The 18955-nt window shown below is 43.6% G+C and overlaps 1 protein-coding gene across 1 annotated transcript in view; it reads left to right on the top strand.

Moving 5' to 3' along the window:
- Positions 1-18955, top strand: part of TSPAN5 (tetraspanin 5) — a 205394-nt gene that overhangs the window by 161215 nt on the left and 25224 nt on the right. The window contains exons 5-6 of the mRNA XM_044302279.1: positions 14759-14884; positions 17015-17062. Of these exons, the coding sequence (XP_044158214.1) occupies positions 14759-14884; positions 17015-17062 (174 nt within the window). The remainder of the gene's footprint in view (positions 1-14758; positions 14885-17014; positions 17063-18955) is intronic.

Raw genomic sequence — 18955 nt, 5'->3', positions numbered from 1 at the left:
ACTTGAGATATCAGCTTCACAGCGCAGCTCCGCAACCCCCTCACTGTACCTAGGACCTTGGAATGCGCTCCTTTCCCCCTCCCATCTTCAAGATAGTAGAAAAGGTGTGTGCAGGATTTTTCTACTAAGCAGTGTCTGAGCAGTGTAACGCAAGTCTATATAGAACAAGCAAGTAACCATACTGTTTCAGTAGTCCATAACACTAGCACCCTCCTACGACAATGGATGGAACGCTGCATATGTCATAATGTGCCAGTATCCTCCAGGTACATTAGTCAGAACACTGCTCGTGCCACAATGGCCCAATATCCGCCAGGGACAATGGATGGAACACTGCATGTGTCACAATGGGTTAGCATCCTCCTGTGACAGTGGATGGAACACTGCATGTGTCACAATGGTCAAGTATCTTCCAAGGACCATTTTCAGAACACTGTACATGCTTAATGAGCCAGCAACTTTAAAGCACAATTGATGAAACGCTGCACATGTCACAATGTACCAGCATCCTCTAGGGACAATGGACAGAACACTGCTCATGTCACAATTTGCGAGCATCCTCCAGGGACAATGGATGGAACACTGTGTGTGTGTAAATTTTCGGAATAACGCGCATGTCACAATGGACCAACTTCATCCAGGGGCAATCTTCGGAAGACTGCGCATGTTACAATGGGCCAGAATACTCTAGGGACAATGGGTGAACCATGTTACATGTCACGATGAACCAGCATTCTCCAGGGGCATTGTTTGGAACACTGCGCATTTCACAATGCGCCTGCATCTTCCAAAGACAATGGATGGAACACTGCTCATGCGACAATGGTCCAGCATACTCCAGGGAAAATGGATGGAACCCCGAACACCGTGCCTCCCAAGTTTCCCTCTTCAGTTGATTTATATGTTAATATTTAAAAGGATATTGAAGCACAAGAAAAAACAACAGTAAACAACTTTTACTCACCTCACCTTTTCCTATCCAATGCAGTTCTGACAGTGTCAGGTCTCCACTGCACCTCGCTTCCTGCTACTTGAAATGGCTGTGGATGCTGTTCAGTTTGCAGAAATGACCCGCCTCAGTGATTGGATCTTTCTGCTGCACAGAGTGCCAGAGATGTGCCTAATTTATTGCATAATGGACAGTGAAGATTATCTGTCCTTTTGAGGGTGCATGCCATCAGCCTGAGGAGGAGGGAGGATTCATCTGTTCAGCAGCCGCCCCATTACAAAAGACCATTTTAACCAATGAGCGCTTTCCTGATTATCCTGATGCAGTAGATTGCTGGTGAGTGAAACAACAAAAAGTTATTTAGTCAGTGTGATAAGGGAAGCTCTTTTTGGTAAGTGTACTTCCAGGTACAAGAATGAGCCCTTATGCTAATGAATGTGTTGGTCCGGGCCCAGCGGGTGCATCAGTGGGGGTTGAACCCAGGTGAGCCTGCAAGACCCCAGTATTATAACTTCACCTCTTGTAAAAATGGCTACAGCCTGACGTGCTAAGTCCCACTGCTATGCTGGATCGTCTGTTAGCCAACATGTTCTGGAGGGCTTTGCCATACACTCTCCAGCACTGGATCAGTCAGGTGTCCCCTGGCAATGCCCTTGAGATGGTGGACCTGGTGGTTGATTTGAGCCAGAGATTTGAGCTGATAAAACCCACCCGGGATGTAACCATGGCTGACCTGGCTCTGAAAGTTTGCTGGCGGTGTCAGGAGCCTGGCCATGTAAGGGCTGACTGTCCCTATCGGGTTAAGCCCATGGACACTAACTATGGCTACCGTCAGTCGCTATATGCCAGGAGGCTGTGTGCAACAGGTACCCCAGAGTCTCTAGATCACTCCGGCGGAAGGTGGAGTGATCAGGTGGAAGTGGGAGACACTCCGGCGGAGGCTCTGCTGGACTCGGGGAGTCTGGTGACCATAGTAAGGGCTACCCTGGTGCGGTCCATTGAGTATACCATCCGGAAAGTCGGGGTGATGTGCATCCACGGAGACTTAAAAGACTAACCCACCATGCTGGTGTCTCTAACCAAGGTGGTCGTTAAATGGACCCACGAGGTGGCTGTCTCCACAAATCTACATTATAAACTCATAATAGGGAGAGACTTCCCGGGCTTTCCAGCACTGTGGCCTGCTATGAGAGTGACTGATAACCATGAGACAGGGGTAACCCTAGCAGAGTGGTCCGGCTCAGGGGGAGACCAGAACCCTGGGAACCTGAGACCGAAGGGCCAGCAGTAGGGGTGACCGCCACTTCGGTGGAAGAGGGGGAGACAACCCTGCTAAGTGTAATGGTGGGAGACGTGGAGGACTTGCTGCCGTGTCCTGAATTGGCAGACCTCAATGTCTCCGGAGATAATTTTGGTACCGCCCAAACGGGAACCAACCCTATCCCGCCCCTGGGAAAATGTGTTGGTAGTAGATTATGAGCCACAACAACCTGGGGCAGAGTCAGTGTTTCCCCGTTTTGTTGTTCATCAGGATATGCTGTATCGGGTAAACCAACTACAGGGTGATCCTATTGAACAGTTGTTGGTCCCCAAGGCTTATCGCAAGCTTGTGTTAGATCTAGCCAACCAACACATACTCGGGGGTCACCTTGGGCTGCAGAAAACTCAGGATGGTATTCTACAGCTGTTTTACAGCATATTCAAAGAAGTAGAAGAGTTTTGTAAGTCTTGCCCGACCTGACAGATAACTAGCACCCTGCCACATTTCCGTAGTCCCCTAGTACCTCTCCCGAGTATAAAAGTGTCGTTTGACCAAATAGCTATGGACCTTATTGGCCCAGTACCGAAGTCCGCCAGAGGGCATCAACACATCTTAGTCATTCTAGACTACTCCACTCGGTACCCGGAGGCAGTGCCACGGCGACATACCTCAGCCAAACTCATAGCTACGGAGTTAATGGAGAGCCATATCAGAGGCGGTGCAGCTAATGTTGCAGCTAGACGTCATTGAGGAGTCAAAAAGTGAGTGGGACAGTCCTATAGTATTGATACCCAATCCGAACGGGATGTTGCAGTTTTGTAATGACTTTCAAAAGCTTAACTCGGTTCACAAATTCGATGTGTGCAGGCTGTAGTGGACTCCCTTCGGAAGGCTGGCCTAACCCCAAAAAATGTGCGATAGGGTTAGAAGAGACTAAGTAGCTGGGGTAAGTCATTGGGAGTCATCAAACCCCAAGTGAACAAAATAGAGGCTATACGGAATTGGCCCCGACCTGTCACCACTAGACAAATAGTCATTCCTGGGAATGGTGGCCTATTACATGAGGTTTGTTCCCCACTTTGCTACTCTCACCGCGCCCTTGACAGGTCTCTTGAAGGGACACAAGTCAATGATGGTTTGCTGGGATGATCGGGCGGAAGAGGCTTTCTCCACTTTGAAGTCGACCCTGTGCAGGTCCCCGGTTTTGGTGACGCCCGACTTCAAAAGTAAGTTTATAGTACAGACCGATGCCTTCGAGGTGGGCCTCAGTGCTGTCCTGTCTCAGGAAATCAACAGGGAGGAGCATCCTTTTGTCTTCCTCAGCCGTAAGCTCACCCCAACCGAGACCCGGTATAGTATAGTGGAGATTGCCTGGCTATCAAATGGGCACTAGAAAATTCCGCCTAGTGACTGACCACTCCCCTCTCAAGTGGGTGAGCCAGGCCAAGGACAGAAATGCCCGGGTCACCCGATGGTTTCTCTCCCTACAAAACGTAAAGTTTTCAGTGGAACACATGGCAGGCCAGTAACAGGGAAACGTAGATGTCCTGTCCCCCGGGTACACTGTATGGCGTGTGTTCACCCACTCAGGGTTGAACAAAGGGGGGGGGGGGGAGTTATGTGACACTGTGAGAGGTTTGGTCTGGGAAAACAGGTATTTACCTCCCAGCATGTGCTGCTGGGCTAATTTTCAGCTAGGTGAGGTCAAATACCAGACCGGATTTTAAGTGCCTGTCCGGGTTTTGGCAGCACCTGGCTGTCTTTTAAATAGGCAGCTGGGCTCAGAAGCCATGTCTCTGTGTTGGGATCTGGGAGCCTTGTGTCTGGATGAAGGCTTGCTACCTGTTTGGCGTGAAGATAGGTTGGTGCTGCTATGAGCAAGGACTCTTTGAGGCAGAATTGCTGCATGGTGTGAATTACCACCAACACCGCAAGGTGACTTTTTGCTTGATTTTGACTCCTTGTTTTGTCACTTGTCTAAAGTGTGAATAAAACACTGAACTGTTTGATCCAAAGAACTTGTTGTTGCCTCTATACTGTGACCGCTAATCCTGTTTACCAGAGCGAAATCCCACACCAGTTTAACAGGGTTGTCCAGGTTTTGATCTTGATGGCCTCTCTGAAAATGTTAATCCAGCACACAAGAAATTCAACTCCCTTATTTAGCAACTATTAAAATCCATCAAGAAGCTTATCTGTAATAACATATACAGTATCTCAAAAAAGTGAGTACACCACTAACATTTTTGTAAATATTTTATTATATCTTTTCATTGGACAACACTGAAGATATGACACTTTGATACAATCGCTGGCAACAAAAGTGAGTACACTCCTAAGTGAAAATGGACAAATTGTGCCTAATTAGCCATTTTCCTTCCCTGGTGGCATGTGACTTGTTAGTGTTACAAGGTTTCGGGTGTGTTAAATTTGGTGTTATCGCTCTCACTCTCTCATACTGGTGCCTGGAAGTTCAACATGGAGCACCTCATGGCAAAGAACTCTCTGAGGATCTGAAAAAAGAATTGTTGCTCTACATAAAGATGGCCTAGGCTATAAGAAGATTGCCAGCACCCTGAAACTGAGCTGCAGCATGGTGGCCAAGACTTCACAGCGGTTTAATAAGACAGGTTCCACTCAGAACAGGCCTCGCGATGGTCGACCAAAGAAGTTGAGGGCACGTTCTCAGCATCATATCCAGAGGTTGTCTTTTCAAAATAGATGTATGAGTGCTGCCACCATTGCTGGGGGGTTCAGCCTGTCGGTGTTCAGGACATACGCCGCACACTGCATCAAATTGGTGTGCATGGCTGTTGTCCCAAAAGGAAGACCCTTCTAAAGATGATGCACAAGAAAGCCTGCAGTTTGTTGAAGATAAGCAGACTAAGGACATGGATTATTGAAACCATGTCCTGTGGTCTGATGAGACCAAAATAAAGTTGTTTGGTTCATATGCTGTCAAGAATGTGTGGCGGCAACCAGGTGAGGAGTACAAAGACAAGTGTGTCTTGCCTACAGTCAAGTATGGTGGTGAGAGTGTCATGGTTTGGGGCTGCATGAGTGGTGCTGGCTGTGGAGAGCTACAGTTCATTGAGGGAACCATGAATGCCAACATGAACTGTGACATACTGAAGCAGAGCATGTTCCCCTCCCTTCCTGGGCCGCAGGGTAGTATTCCAACATGATAATGACCCCAAACACACCTCCACGATGACCACTGCCCTGCTAAAAAAGACTGAGGGTAAAGATGCTGGAAGGGCTAAGTATGTCTCCAGACCTATACCCTATTGAGCATCTGTAGGGCATCCTTAAACAGAAGGTGGAGGAGTGCAAGGTCTCTAACATCCACCAGCTCCGTGATGTCGTCATGGAGCAGTGGAAGAGGATTCCAGTGGCAACCTGTGAAGCTCTAGTGAACTCCATGCCCAAGAAAGTTAAGGCAGTGCTGGAAAATAATGATGGCCCTACAAAATATTGACACTTTGGGCACAATGTTGCCAGCGATTTAGACATTAATGGCTGTGTGTTGAGTTATTTTGAGGGCACACCAAATTTATAGAAATGTTCTAGTTATAGAAGCTGTACACTGACTACTTTATATTGTGTCAAATGTCATATCTTCAGTGTTCTCCAATGAGAAGATATGATAAACTATTTACAATACTGTCATGGGTGTATTCACTTTTGTGAGATACTGTAGATATTACAGATATTCTTGGTGGATTTTAATGGTAGCTGAAGGAGTTGAGTTTCTTACCTGCTGGATTATCATTTTCAGTGAAGTACTGAATCAAATTGGACTGCATGGAGCACATTAACTCTTTTCGGATGCCGGTGAGATGGAGTGTGCGCCTATATAATTGATGGCCTATCGTCAGGATAAATCATCAATATCAGATCACCTGGGGTCCAACACCACATACCACTTGTATCTCCACCTTGTATCTCTGATGCCAGAAGTCAGAGCTTGGAACTACACAACTCCATCCATTTTCCAGTGGATAAAGCTTGTAATTGTCAAAATCCTAGACACCCCCTTTAATGTTCAGTGTGACATAAGATAGCACTTGGGGGTAAACAGTGGGCTCTTATTTTGTCTCTATAGCTCATATATATTTTTCAATTTTAAGAGACAACAAATGAACCAGGTGTGTCATACCGCAGTCATGTTCAATCTAGGTTCACATCTTTTTTGTGTACTCCGGTAGTCTGTGCGTCTCCTGATGCAATTTTCTCACTCCCTTCACTAGAATTGCCTATTTTTGTCCCCAAAACCGACAAAAGTAAGACATGTTCTATAATTACTGTATTAGCTACACGGATGACAGCACACGGATGCGGGCAGCACACGGATGCGGGCAGCACACGGATGACATCCGCGTGCTGTTTTACATTATTTGCGGCCCATAGAAACGAATGGGTCCGCATGCAATCCACAAAGACTGCACATGGGTGCTAGGGTCGTGTGCATAAGGCCTTTATCTACACTGTATTCCCAGATACATAATGAAAGCAGGGTCTCTACTAGTTTTTGTTAGCTTAGGAGTAAGCTCTTCTTGATTGCTGGACTTCTTCCAGAGCAGAATGACGACTTTTCTCCAAATTGCAGAGCTTATCTTGTGGTTACAACAGCTATCTACAGAGAAAGGAAACAGATGAAGAGCACAATTGTATCTAAGCACAAGAGCTGGGATTCTTTTGGGGCTTCTGATAGTTACTTCTAATCATCAATCATTTTGTAACATAATCATCTATAACATGGAGCATTATCTGTCAGGAAACTGGATTTCCATCTGTTCCTCAAACTTTCCAGACATGATGTTTTTTAATGTCACAAAATATGAATTGCAATGAATTGCCATTTGCCTAAATCACAGAATCTATTGCTGAAATCATCATTATTTAGTCAATGTATAGTCCTGTTAAAATGCTAACTGCCATTACTGTACATGAAATCCCTGACGTTCTATCAGGATAGGTCCAAGTGAATTAAGTGTTCTGCACATCCTTCCTGATTTACTTCTGAGAACATCACTACATGACATAATTACATCTCCTGATCTCATCAGCTCACTTGTATGTCTGGTTGTTTCCTTCATATCATTCTAAATATCGTGTTTTTTTTTTTTAACATCATCACTGAAATGGGAAATTACAATAACATAAAATATTGATTAGATTTGTAAAGTATCTGCCATTTCAAAATTAAAAAAGTTTTGATATTGATGGCCTATTCTCAGTTAGGTCATCACTATCTGATTGGTGAGGGTCTGAACCCTTGCATCCCCGCCGATCTTGCTGTTTGAAGAGGCCAAGTCGCTCCGGTGAGCTCTGTGGCCGCTTTCTAGGCCAGTGACATCACATTTATTGGTCACATGGCCAAGGCGCAACTCAGTCCAATACCAAGCACAGCCACTATCGAGTGGATGACGGTGTGCTTGGTAAGCTGGGAGGAGGCCTCAGCACTCACAAGAGCATCATGGTCTCCTCAAACAGCTAATTGACATAGTTGCCAGGAGTCTGACCCCCTGAGCATAGGTCATCAATAGCCAGCTCCCGGAAAACCCCTTTAATACTGTTGATCTGTTGTTAGGCTAGGTCAGTCATGTCCAAACTGCGGCCCTCCAGCTGTTGCTAAACTACAACTCCCAGCATGCCCTAATAGCTGTAAGCTATCCAGGCATGCTGGGAGTTGTAGTTTAGCAGCAGCTGGAGGGCCGCAGTTTGGACATGCCTGGGCTAGGTCATCAATATGTAATAGATGTGCCTAATACCATTGTTCAACAGAACAGCAAAGACTCTTTACTGCAAGACTCAACACAGCTCATTCCTATCTATGTAACTGTGTCTGATACTGCAGCTCCCCCTTATACTGAAAGGCCCACCAATATATATATATATATATATATATATATATATATATATATATATATTTGTCAGGGGAGTTTTATTGTTGATTTGGGTCTATATATGTGCATATCTTAAGGAATATCCCATTAAGGCTAGTTTCATACCACATTTGTATCCTCATATCAGCACATACATTCTTAAAAAGAAACAAAAGAATATGTCCTAAAGGGGATGTAACCATATACATTTTAGGGCATACTGTATATTGTTAACATACAATTTGCATGCATTTGGTGGAGACAATTTAGTTTTTTTCTTCAGAAGGATTCATACATATATTGATCTTATGCAGATTGATCTTATTCAGATATGTCTGAGATTGACATCTATTAAGGCTCCATTCACACATTTTGCAGAACGGAACCAATCCGGAATTGCGGACTTCCGGGTCCGCAATTCCGATCCTGAAAAAAAGTGTTGTATTGTTCTGAAAACCTGCCAGATGGGTGGCAAAAGGAGAACTAGCTGTCATATATCTTTCTCATAGAAGGCTAAGGATACTTTTTTGGGTTCAAAGCATATACTATAAACTGTATGCAAAAAACGTTTGTGTAAATTGATCTTTCGTGACAAGCGTAGTGGACCTTGGAGCAAATGAGAACATAAACCAGTTAAGCCCTATTCACATAGGACAAAGTTACTTACCTAATTTGTTTTTTCTGGTCTAATGAATGGTCGCAACATACTTAGAACATGCACATATATGTTACGTTACTGAGGTGTCTCTAAGCATTTTTGTCATCCATTCTGTCTGTCTCCTACATGGATAACAGCTGTTCTGTGATAACTACTAATAGCAGCCATTACAGTGACCATACGGCTTGTCACCCAATTTGCCAGCATGAATAAATCTGCATTGTTACAGAATGTAACAATCAGAACGATATGCCACTTTGGGTTCATGTAAAGCATTGCGACAACCCTTGTGGGCAGTGTAATGTCTTCCCATTAATAGTTGTCAGCTAGCATCTGTTATTTGTGTAGGATGATTTAGAATCCACTGACGGACTTATAAAAGGCAGCATGCAAGAGGGAAAATCTGAGACGGATATCTCCAGACACCTACCTCTTTTATTTTGGGAGGCAGTGGTCTAAAATTATGTGAAAAACTAACAATGGGGGCACACCTAATATATTAAAAAAGAATGCAGGCCACAGTATTAATATAGAACAAATATGATACAAAAAAGAGCAAGAAACACCGCATATGAAAGCCGCACCTCTAAAAAATGTACAATTTATTGAAGACACACTAAGACACAGACATTTAAAAAAATGTTATACAATTACAAACCCATGTGTGGACTACAGATCTGTCCAACACATTAGCCTACTAGCACTGCACGTAATCTAGACATATATGCACCACCAAAATGACAACATGGCATGAATAAGGCAACAAAAAATATAAACCAATCTGATGTTCAGGCAGGCATGGTGTGTAGGTAAAAAAGTATCCCCACGCGTATCGCCAGTCAAAGCTGGCTTCCTCAGGGGTCCATTCTCCAAGACCTAAGTATATATATACACACACTCACCTAAAGAATTATTAGGAACACCTGTTCTATTTCTCATTAATGCGATTATCTAGTCAACCACCACATGGCAGTTGCTTCAATGCATGTAGAGTGGTCCTGGTCAAGACAATCTCCTGAACTCCAAACTGAATGTCAGAATGGGAAAGAAAGGTGATTTAAGCAATTTTGAGCGTGGCATGGTTGTTGGTGCCAGACGGGCCGGTCTGAGTATTTCACAATCTGCTCAGTTACTGGGATTTTCACGCACAACCATTTCTAGGGTTTACAAAGAATGGTGTGAAAAGGGAAAAACATCCAGTATGCGGCAGTCCTGTGGGCGAAAATGCCTTGTTGATGCTAGAGGTCAGAGGAGAATGGGCCGACTGATTCAAGCTGATAGAAGAGCAACGTTGACTGAAATAACCACTCGTTACAACCGAGGTATGCAGCAAAGCATTTGTGAAGCCACAACACGCACAACCTTGAGGCGGATGGGCTACAACAGCAGAAGACCCCACCGGGTACCACTCATCTCCACTACAAATAGGAAAAAGAGGCTACAATTTGCACGAGCTCGCCAAAATTGGACTGTTGAAGACTGGAAAAATTTTGCCTGGTCTGATGAGTCTCGATTTCTGTTGAGACATTCAAATGGTAGAGTCCAAATTTGGCGTAAACAGAATGAGAACATGTATCCATCATGCCTTGTTACCACTGTGCAGGCTGGTGGTGGTGGTGGTGTAATGGTGTGGGGGATGTTTTCTGGGCATACTTTAGGCCCCTTAGTGCCAATTGGCCATCATTTAAATGCCACAGGCTACCTGAGCATTGTTTCTGACCATGTTCATCCCTTCATGACCACCATGTACCCATCCTCTGATGGCTACTTCCAGCAGGATAATGCACCATGTCACAAAGCTCGAATCATTTCAAATTGGTTTCTTGAACATGACAATGAATTCACTGTACTAAAATGGCCCCCACAGTCACCAGATCTCAACCCAATAGAGCACCTTTGGGATGTGGTGGAACGGGAGCTTCGTGCCCTGGATGTGCATCCCTCAAATCTTCATCAACTGCAAGATGCTATCCTATCAATATGGGCCAACATTTCTAAAGAATGCTATCAGCACCTTGTTGAATCAATGCCACATAGAATTAAGGCAGTTATTTTCCAGTGAGCAGCCCATGTGTGTGAACAATGGTGCCAAATGATTTTGTATGGCGTACTAGAAAGCCATATGCGCACGAGCAAGATGGCATGAGGCCGGAAACATGTCCACGATGCGTTCCAAAGACAGGAAACAGCATCGTTGGACTGGGAACGGCTATCTGCACGTGCGTACGATGGCGCCAAACCAGATGTATGTCTGTGGTGCGTTCCAAAAGCAGGAAACAGCATCGTTAGGCTAGAAATACCTAGTGTGCCTGTGCTGAATCACCAATTTGCATATCTCGAAGCAATACAAAAATATGCAAATGGGAGAGTATATATTTGCCAAAGTTACATCATACAACAATCTATAATATATTAGGGCTGCAACGATTAATCGATATAATCGATAACTGGATTCGTTGCCGACGAATCCAGTTATCGAATAATCGTCCAATTTCGTTCCTATGTGGGCGGGCGGTTTACTTTAAATCACTGCATCTTTATTTTACCTTACAATGAAGCTCCAGTAACAGGCAGAGCGGACGGCGGCGCAACGTCACTTACTCATGTGACGCGCCTGCTCCGCCTCCTTCATTCATAAAGTGGGCGGAGCAGGTGCGTCACGTGAGTGAGTGACGTTACGCCGCCCCCCGCTCTGCCTGTTACCTGAGCTTCATTGTAAGGTAATAAAGATGCGCTGACACTGAGTAAAAGTTACTGCCGGATTAGTCTGCTGTGAGCAGCGGGGCCGGGGCTGTTATGGGGAGGGGGATCTGTGTATGGCACTGCTATGGGGAGGGGGGGATCTGTGTATGGCACTGCTATGGGGAGGGGGATCTGTGCACTGTTATGGGGAAAGGAATCTGTGCACTGCTATGGGGAAAGGGATCTGTGCACTGTTATGGCCATAACAGTGCACATATCCCCTTCCCCATAACAGTGCACAGATCCCCCTCCCCATAACAGTGCCACCCACAGATCCCCTCCATAACAGTGCCACCCACAGATCCCCTCCATAACAGTGCCACCCACAGGACCCCTCCATAACGGTACCACCCACAGGACCCCTCCATAACGGTGCCACCCACAGATCCCCCCCATAACAGCGTCATCCACAGATTCCCCCCCATAACAGCGCCATCCACAGATCCCCCCATACCAGCGCCATGCACAGATCTCCCCATAACAGCGCCACCCACAGATCTCCCCCATAACAGCGCCATCCACAGATCTCCCCATAACAACGCCGTCCACAGATCCCTCATAACAGCGCCGTCCACAGATCCCCCCATAATAGTGTCGTCCACAGATCCCCCCATAATAGTGTCGTCCACAATTTGTTTTAATATGGCCTTTGAACATAATTTTTTTAAGTAAAATCATATAAACCTCTTTGTTTTGTAATTTTGGTGGTTTTTCCCGATTAATTGATTAAATTATCGACAACTAATCGATTATTCAAATAATCGTTAGCTGCAGCCCTATAATATATACCTAAAACATTCATGAATAATTAATAGCATAGTTAAATCTCCTATGCATTACTTGTTATATATAGATCATGGTTAATTATTTAATAATCATAATAGTTCCCCATGATAGCAAAAATCTATATGTGAATCAATAGCATAATATACAATACACTCATTAGTGAATTATTAATATCCAAACAATAAAGATCAATACATAAATCAATAACATGTTTATAATATACGATGCGTTCATTGATGAACCGCATAGCCATACAAATAACCATGATTATATACTCCATATATGCGCATATACAAAAACCTATACACAGATCATACCACCTGTGTAATATGTGAAATAAAGTACCAAATTACCTAGACAAACTATAGTTAATAAATTTTAAATTCATAAAATTACAAAAATAATTAATAAGTATCAAATTCATAAAGTTATCACCACTAGTGAAAAGCACCAAAAGAAAAAAAGGAGGAAAAAAATGTTCCCCCTTTTTTTTTTCTCCCTTCTCTTCTTTTCCCCTTTTCCCTTTCTCTCTTTCTTCCCTTCCTTCTTTTATATAAAATAAATAGTATAGATTATTTGATATAATATTCTTCACAATTTGTAACACATTGAGATAGTCCAACCAAAGGTCTAGTAGGCGCGCACCAGGGAATAAAGGCAATGTACGAGTAAAAATATGTCTGTGGGCACAAAGGTACATGACACCATGCCCAATAAAAAAATACATAAGTCATCCACGGGCATTCAAATAAAGTTCATTTTATATGTGGCTGTCCTGATTTTTTATGGAATAAGGGGGCCAAAGAGGTCTCCTAATAATAAATCCATCCGTATTTTCAGCCGAAGCCGTGAGAATGGTCCATTAATGTGAATCCTTTTGTAAAGTGCCAAGTGCCAATATATAGTGCAAATCCAATCAAGACTCATAGGGTGACCTAGAAAAGCAAACAAAAGGATTAACAAAAGTGACAAAAAAATTATGTGTATACAATGTGTATGTGAAAAAAAAGGTGAAAATGTAATCTGTGATTAGAGTGTAAATTAATTACACATCATAACCAATAAAGGAAAGTTCCTTATTAAGACCGTGTGGTGCAAGTGATCTAAGACTGAAGATTCAGATTTTAACAAATGTTGGGAAACCCATATTCCCCTGATGTTATTTCGGATAAGGTCCAATCCGATGACTCTCAATCCACTATACTCACCTCCATAGAAATCCAGAAAGTGAGATGCCACCGAAGTCAAAGGCTTTTCCCCATTAGACCTGTCACTTGATGCCAACCGAATATTGGACAGATGTTGCTGTACCCTTTTTCGTAGTATTTAGTATGTGTGTATATATATATATATATATATATATATATATATGGGACACTTAGGTATTGGATTATGAACCCCTGAGGAAGCCAGCTTTGACTGGCGATACGCGTGGGGATACTTTCTTACCTACACACCATGCCTGCCTGTCTGAACATCAGATTGGTTTATATTTTTTGTTGCCTTATTCATACCATGTTGTCCTTTTGGTGGTGCATACATGTCTAGATTACATGCGGTGCTAGTAGGCTAATGTGTTGGACAGATCTGTAGTCCACACATGGGTTTGTAATTGTATACAATTAATTTTAAATGTCTGTGTGTTAGTGTGTCTTCAATAAATTGTACATTTTTTAGAGGCGCGGCTTTCATATGCAGTGTTTCTTGCTCTTCTTTGTATCATATTTGGTTTAAAATTATGTGTAATCTGTTTTTCAAATGACACCGCACAGTTGTAGTAAGGAAAGGTCTAACATTAATGTTGACAAAAAGAAATGTGCATAAAAAATCCACCCAATATGCAATTAGAACGCAAATTTTACTTTTTGTAATGCCAATTTCCACAAAAGAATAGCCAATGCTGTGGATTTGAAAAACAACGCCCAGTTTGAACATGCCTTAAGCCTCAAACACAAACATATCAGTAGAGCTTAATTCACCCGATGGAAGTATTGAAAAGTAATTTTTCGGTCTCCATCTGGCCGATATGCATTGGCATATCAATTTTTTTGCAGTGGGGAATATTGCAGTTGACTATGCTATTCCATACATAGGTATGTAGTGAAAAAGTATGCATTGTGGCATATGTTTCCACAAGGTGCCCTGTTAGCGAGATCGCAACCTTCCATCGGAGTTATACATCGAGAGATCGCCCAAACGTATGCCAGCAGTGTAGGCTGAGATTAAATTGTGAGCAGGACTTTACATTCCCATGTGGTATAGACCTATGATACAACACCCATAGAATTATGTTTATTTCCCATAAATGCTGTCAGAATCTGGCAAGGCTCTATATGGGGGCACGCCATGTACATGATCCCTAAGTCCTGCCTTATAAGATGGAATCATGCCATTGAAAGTGAGTGAATGTAAGGCATGGAAAATGTACTCATTTACAGTATCTCTCCTGTTTTGTCTTCTGTTTCTCTCCATAGTGGCAGTGCTGTGGGGCATTTGGAGCTGATGACTGGAATCTGAATATTTACTTCAACTGCACAGATGCCAATGCCAGTCGAGAGCGCTGTGGAGTGCCATTCTCCTGCTGCACTAAAGACCCTGCTGTACGTGACGTCTATGAACCCCCATATTCTTCTTAAATTATGCACCTACCATTCTTTCCCATCCCTGGCTACATGAAATACATTATACTGAGCCTTTCTAAGAGTTTCTCTATACACCTTCTCATTGTCAAGTGTGCACATGCCAAAGGTACCGACATTGTATCTTGTAAAAGACTATTAGTGACAAATGGTAACCTAGATGATTATGCATGGTCAGTGGCGTACACACATTCCATGGGGCCCCCTCCCCGTTGACGCCCCCCTCCCCCAACCCGCGCTCCGCATCTCTGTCTTCCCAGCCAGCACCGCACTGTCACCTGACAGTGTGCAGCGTCAAGTCATAGTGCGCGCACTACGTCCTGACGCTGTACGCACTCAGGACAGTGAAGCGGCGGCCAGGGAGGGGAGGGTAAGTATATTAAAGGGGCAGGCACAAGGAGCACTGGGGGCCGGCCCCTGGGTACACACAGCACTACAGCAGGGCAGGGCCAGAGGTCCACAGGCAGCCGGGCCCGGTCGTAACGGCGACCTCTCTATGTACGTCACTGTGCATTGAATATCTAATAATATTGACTTACTGTGCAACTGAAACCAAAGAGGAGATTTTCCTATATTAATTATGTTAATGAGTGAAACTAACATCATAGGAGGGACCATGTATGTGGTTTTCAGGCTATAACGTGAAATAAGTACTTTATATTAGAGGGTTTTTCCAGGATTTTAATACTGATGACCTGTCCTCAGTGTCCTCTGACACCTGAGATCCCTGCCGATCAGCTGTTTAAGAAGGCACCAGCGTTCCTGTGAGCACCGCAGCCTTCTCCGTACTTACCAAGCACAGCACTGTACATTGTATAGCAGCTGTGCTTCGTATCGCTCTCATCCCCATAGAAGTGAATGTGTCTGAGCACGTTACCAAGCACAGCTCCTATACAATGTACGGCGCTGTACTTGATAAGCACGGAGAAGGCCGCGGTGCTCACAGGAGCGCCGGCAGCTTCTCAAACAGCTTATCGGCGGGGGTCCTGGGTGTCAGGCCCCCACCAATCAGATACTGATGACCTATCCTGAGGATAGGTCATCAGTATCAAAATCACGGAAAACCCCTTTAAAGAAGCAATCCAGGATTTTCCTTTGCCTATATAGTGCAGAAAAGGGCCATTAATAAATAAGAGAGGCTGTTGTGTATGCCTGTTTTATTGGATGTGTAATTTATGGGTTGTCTGTCATCTTGAGTCCTTCTTCAGAGCAGATATGATTTTCCTAATGAATCCTACATTTCCCATCATGCCTTTCTTTAAAGAGACGGAGGGAGCAGAATCCCAGCACTCTGCTCTCCACTGTGTAAGGGCAGCCATGACCGATCAGTGAGAGAGCTGCTGTCCCCTTACACTGCAAGGTCCCCCTTTATTATGTGATGTAGCTTCATACTGTCTGCCTTCTTTGCTGTGTCATCTCTCTCCTCTGTCAGCATTTACTTGCAAGAGGCAGGAAGAATTGCAGAAAGTTACATATTATACAACTACACTGGAGAGTCAGCACACACAGATAGTACAGACAGGCAGTGTGAGTCGGGGCATTTATATAACTGCAGCTAATAACTGTATACACTCACCTACTATATCTGCATTCCTGGTCATTTACATAGGGGAGACATTATATTTTCAACAGAATACAGAGATAGACAGAGGAACATGGAGGTAGGGGAGGGGCCTGAGAGCTCCCAGGAGAGATTTGACCGTAATGATGTCATCCTGTAGATCACACGAAGTCGGCAACAGGGAGAGACCGAGCTCCTGTTTACATATTAGAGCTGCTGATCGCACTTGATCACGTGACCAGGTTCCCATAATGAAAAGTTCAAAATGTATGAATGCATCTGAGTTACTGTAAGACAAATTAGTTAGCAATATATGTAAAAAAAAAAAAAAAAAAAAACTGGAGTCTTCGTTAATAGGTTAACTAATAATACATGTGTAAGTAAAAGGTGTTTGCAGGAGTGGAAAAGTTGATAAAAAAAAAAATTATGGTTTCAGCCATGGGACGTTTGGAAGTGGATTATCAGCAGAAAGAAAATGTACTTTGTGTGTTAATACATTACTGACATTGCTAATTTTTTATCAATGATAGGAAGATGTCATCAACACTCAATGTGGCTACGATGTCAGGCAGAAGTCAGTAAGTATGAGTCATTACTTTTCTGCAAATATTGAGACTTGGACGAGATTTCATATTGCATAAAGACACCTCATCATTCATAGGTTACAATGCAAGGTAAACATTACAAGAAATAAAACTGTCGATATTCTGATCAGTAGCCAACATTTGATAATTACGTTCTATTTACTTAGGGTGGGTTCACACTAGTGTTATGGAGTCCGTAATCGCTTTCCGTTATAACGGAATCCATAGGATAGAATGCAAAACGGATACCTTTAAGAGGCATTCTGTTTTGCTCCGTCCTAATAGAAGTCTAATGGAAAACATAACGGACCCGTCTGGGTCCAGTTATGCAAGCCGGAAAACAAAGTCCTGTCGACAGGACTTTGTTTTCCGTCTTGCATAGAAAAAATATGGGGGATTCAGCCCGCACAACCCCTAGCAGGTGCAGATTGCTATGGCGAAATACAGATACAAATGCAAAAACACAAATGCAATCGCACGCTGCAACCAGCACTCTGCCCTGCCTTTATGCTGGATGTTGAATAAGGCATTGGTGTACATTTTGGCCAAAGCGTAATAAGCCACTCACCACGTCAAGGTCGCCTTAATGAGTGGTCCCTAAAACTAGTTCCTACCTTTTATGGGCCATGACAGCCACACAAAGTCCAGGGAGCGCAGGTACAGCATGCACGCCAAGCCCACTCTGCTTTTAACCCCGTCCGGTGCCATTACAGCTTTCATCGGATCCAGGGATGCAAGTACTCACATGCATGCTGAGCCCACTATATACTTCTCCTGGAGCCTAATGGCTACTGGTAGGTGCTATATAAGCAGATTCAGTTTTATACTGACTTTAAAACCAGCCTCCAGGGCATACTAACTGGTCAGGTGTGCATGACTGGTTGGAGATCACCACGCCTCCAATATATACTACAAAGAAAAAATATGGGGGATTCAGCCCGCACAACCCCTAGCAGGTGCAGATTGCTCTGGCGAAATACAGATACAAACGCAAAAACACAAAATGCAATCGCACACTGCAACCAGCACTCTGCCCTGCCTTTATGCTGGATGTTGAATAAGGCATTGGTGTACATTTTGGCCAAAGCATAATAAGCCACTCACCATGTCAAGGTCGCCTTAATGAGTTGTCCCTAACACTAGTTCCTACCTTTTATGGGCCATGAGAGCCACACAAAGTCCAGGGAGCGCAGGAACCAGACGGACTTCTATTAGGACAGAGAGCAAATGGAATGCCTTTTAAAGGCGTCCGTTTTGCAGTTTATCATAATACAAGTCTATTGGCAGCAAAACGGATCCGTTCTTCTGTCTTATGGATTCCGTTATAACCCTGTTATAACGGGAAGCCAAAACAGACTCCATAACGCTAGTGTGAACCCACCCTTACAGAGATATTGCAAATCTTCTGATTATTATTTTTTTGCAGCAGCAACCATTTTTCAAGAGGAAGTTCCTTTATACTGTAGTAGTTGCTGCATAAAAACTGATGGCAAAATGCTGGCATTCTGTCGTGCATTGAATCAATAATATAGTGTCAGTTTTATCATCGGGTCCTGAGATATATAAATAAGTGACAGTGACTACCAATATAGTTGCACTTTATTTAGTCTTTTTTCCCCCAAAACAAGAGGATGTTGCAGTTCTGTGTTTCTAATATATGGCACACACAGATATCACTAGTAATAATACACAATTTCCTTTCATGCGAAGACAAAGGTCCAATTCTTTTTTTAATGACAATTTTATAGGTAAGTCTGTTTGTATTTTTTAGCATTTTATGTCTCTTGGAGTATTGCAAGTAATCTGATGATTTGAACTGTATAATGTTTCCATTGTGGAAAAGATTCTGAGTTCCTTTGTGTACATAACTGAGATTTCTTCTTACCT

The sequence above is a fragment of the Bufo gargarizans genome, chromosome 1 (genome assembly GCF_014858855.1).
Source record: "Bufo gargarizans isolate SCDJY-AF-19 chromosome 1, ASM1485885v1, whole genome shotgun sequence".
NCBI classification, from domain to species: domain Eukaryota; kingdom Metazoa; phylum Chordata; class Amphibia; order Anura; family Bufonidae; genus Bufo; species Bufo gargarizans.
This window is presented reverse-complemented; position numbering and strand designations above follow the sequence as displayed.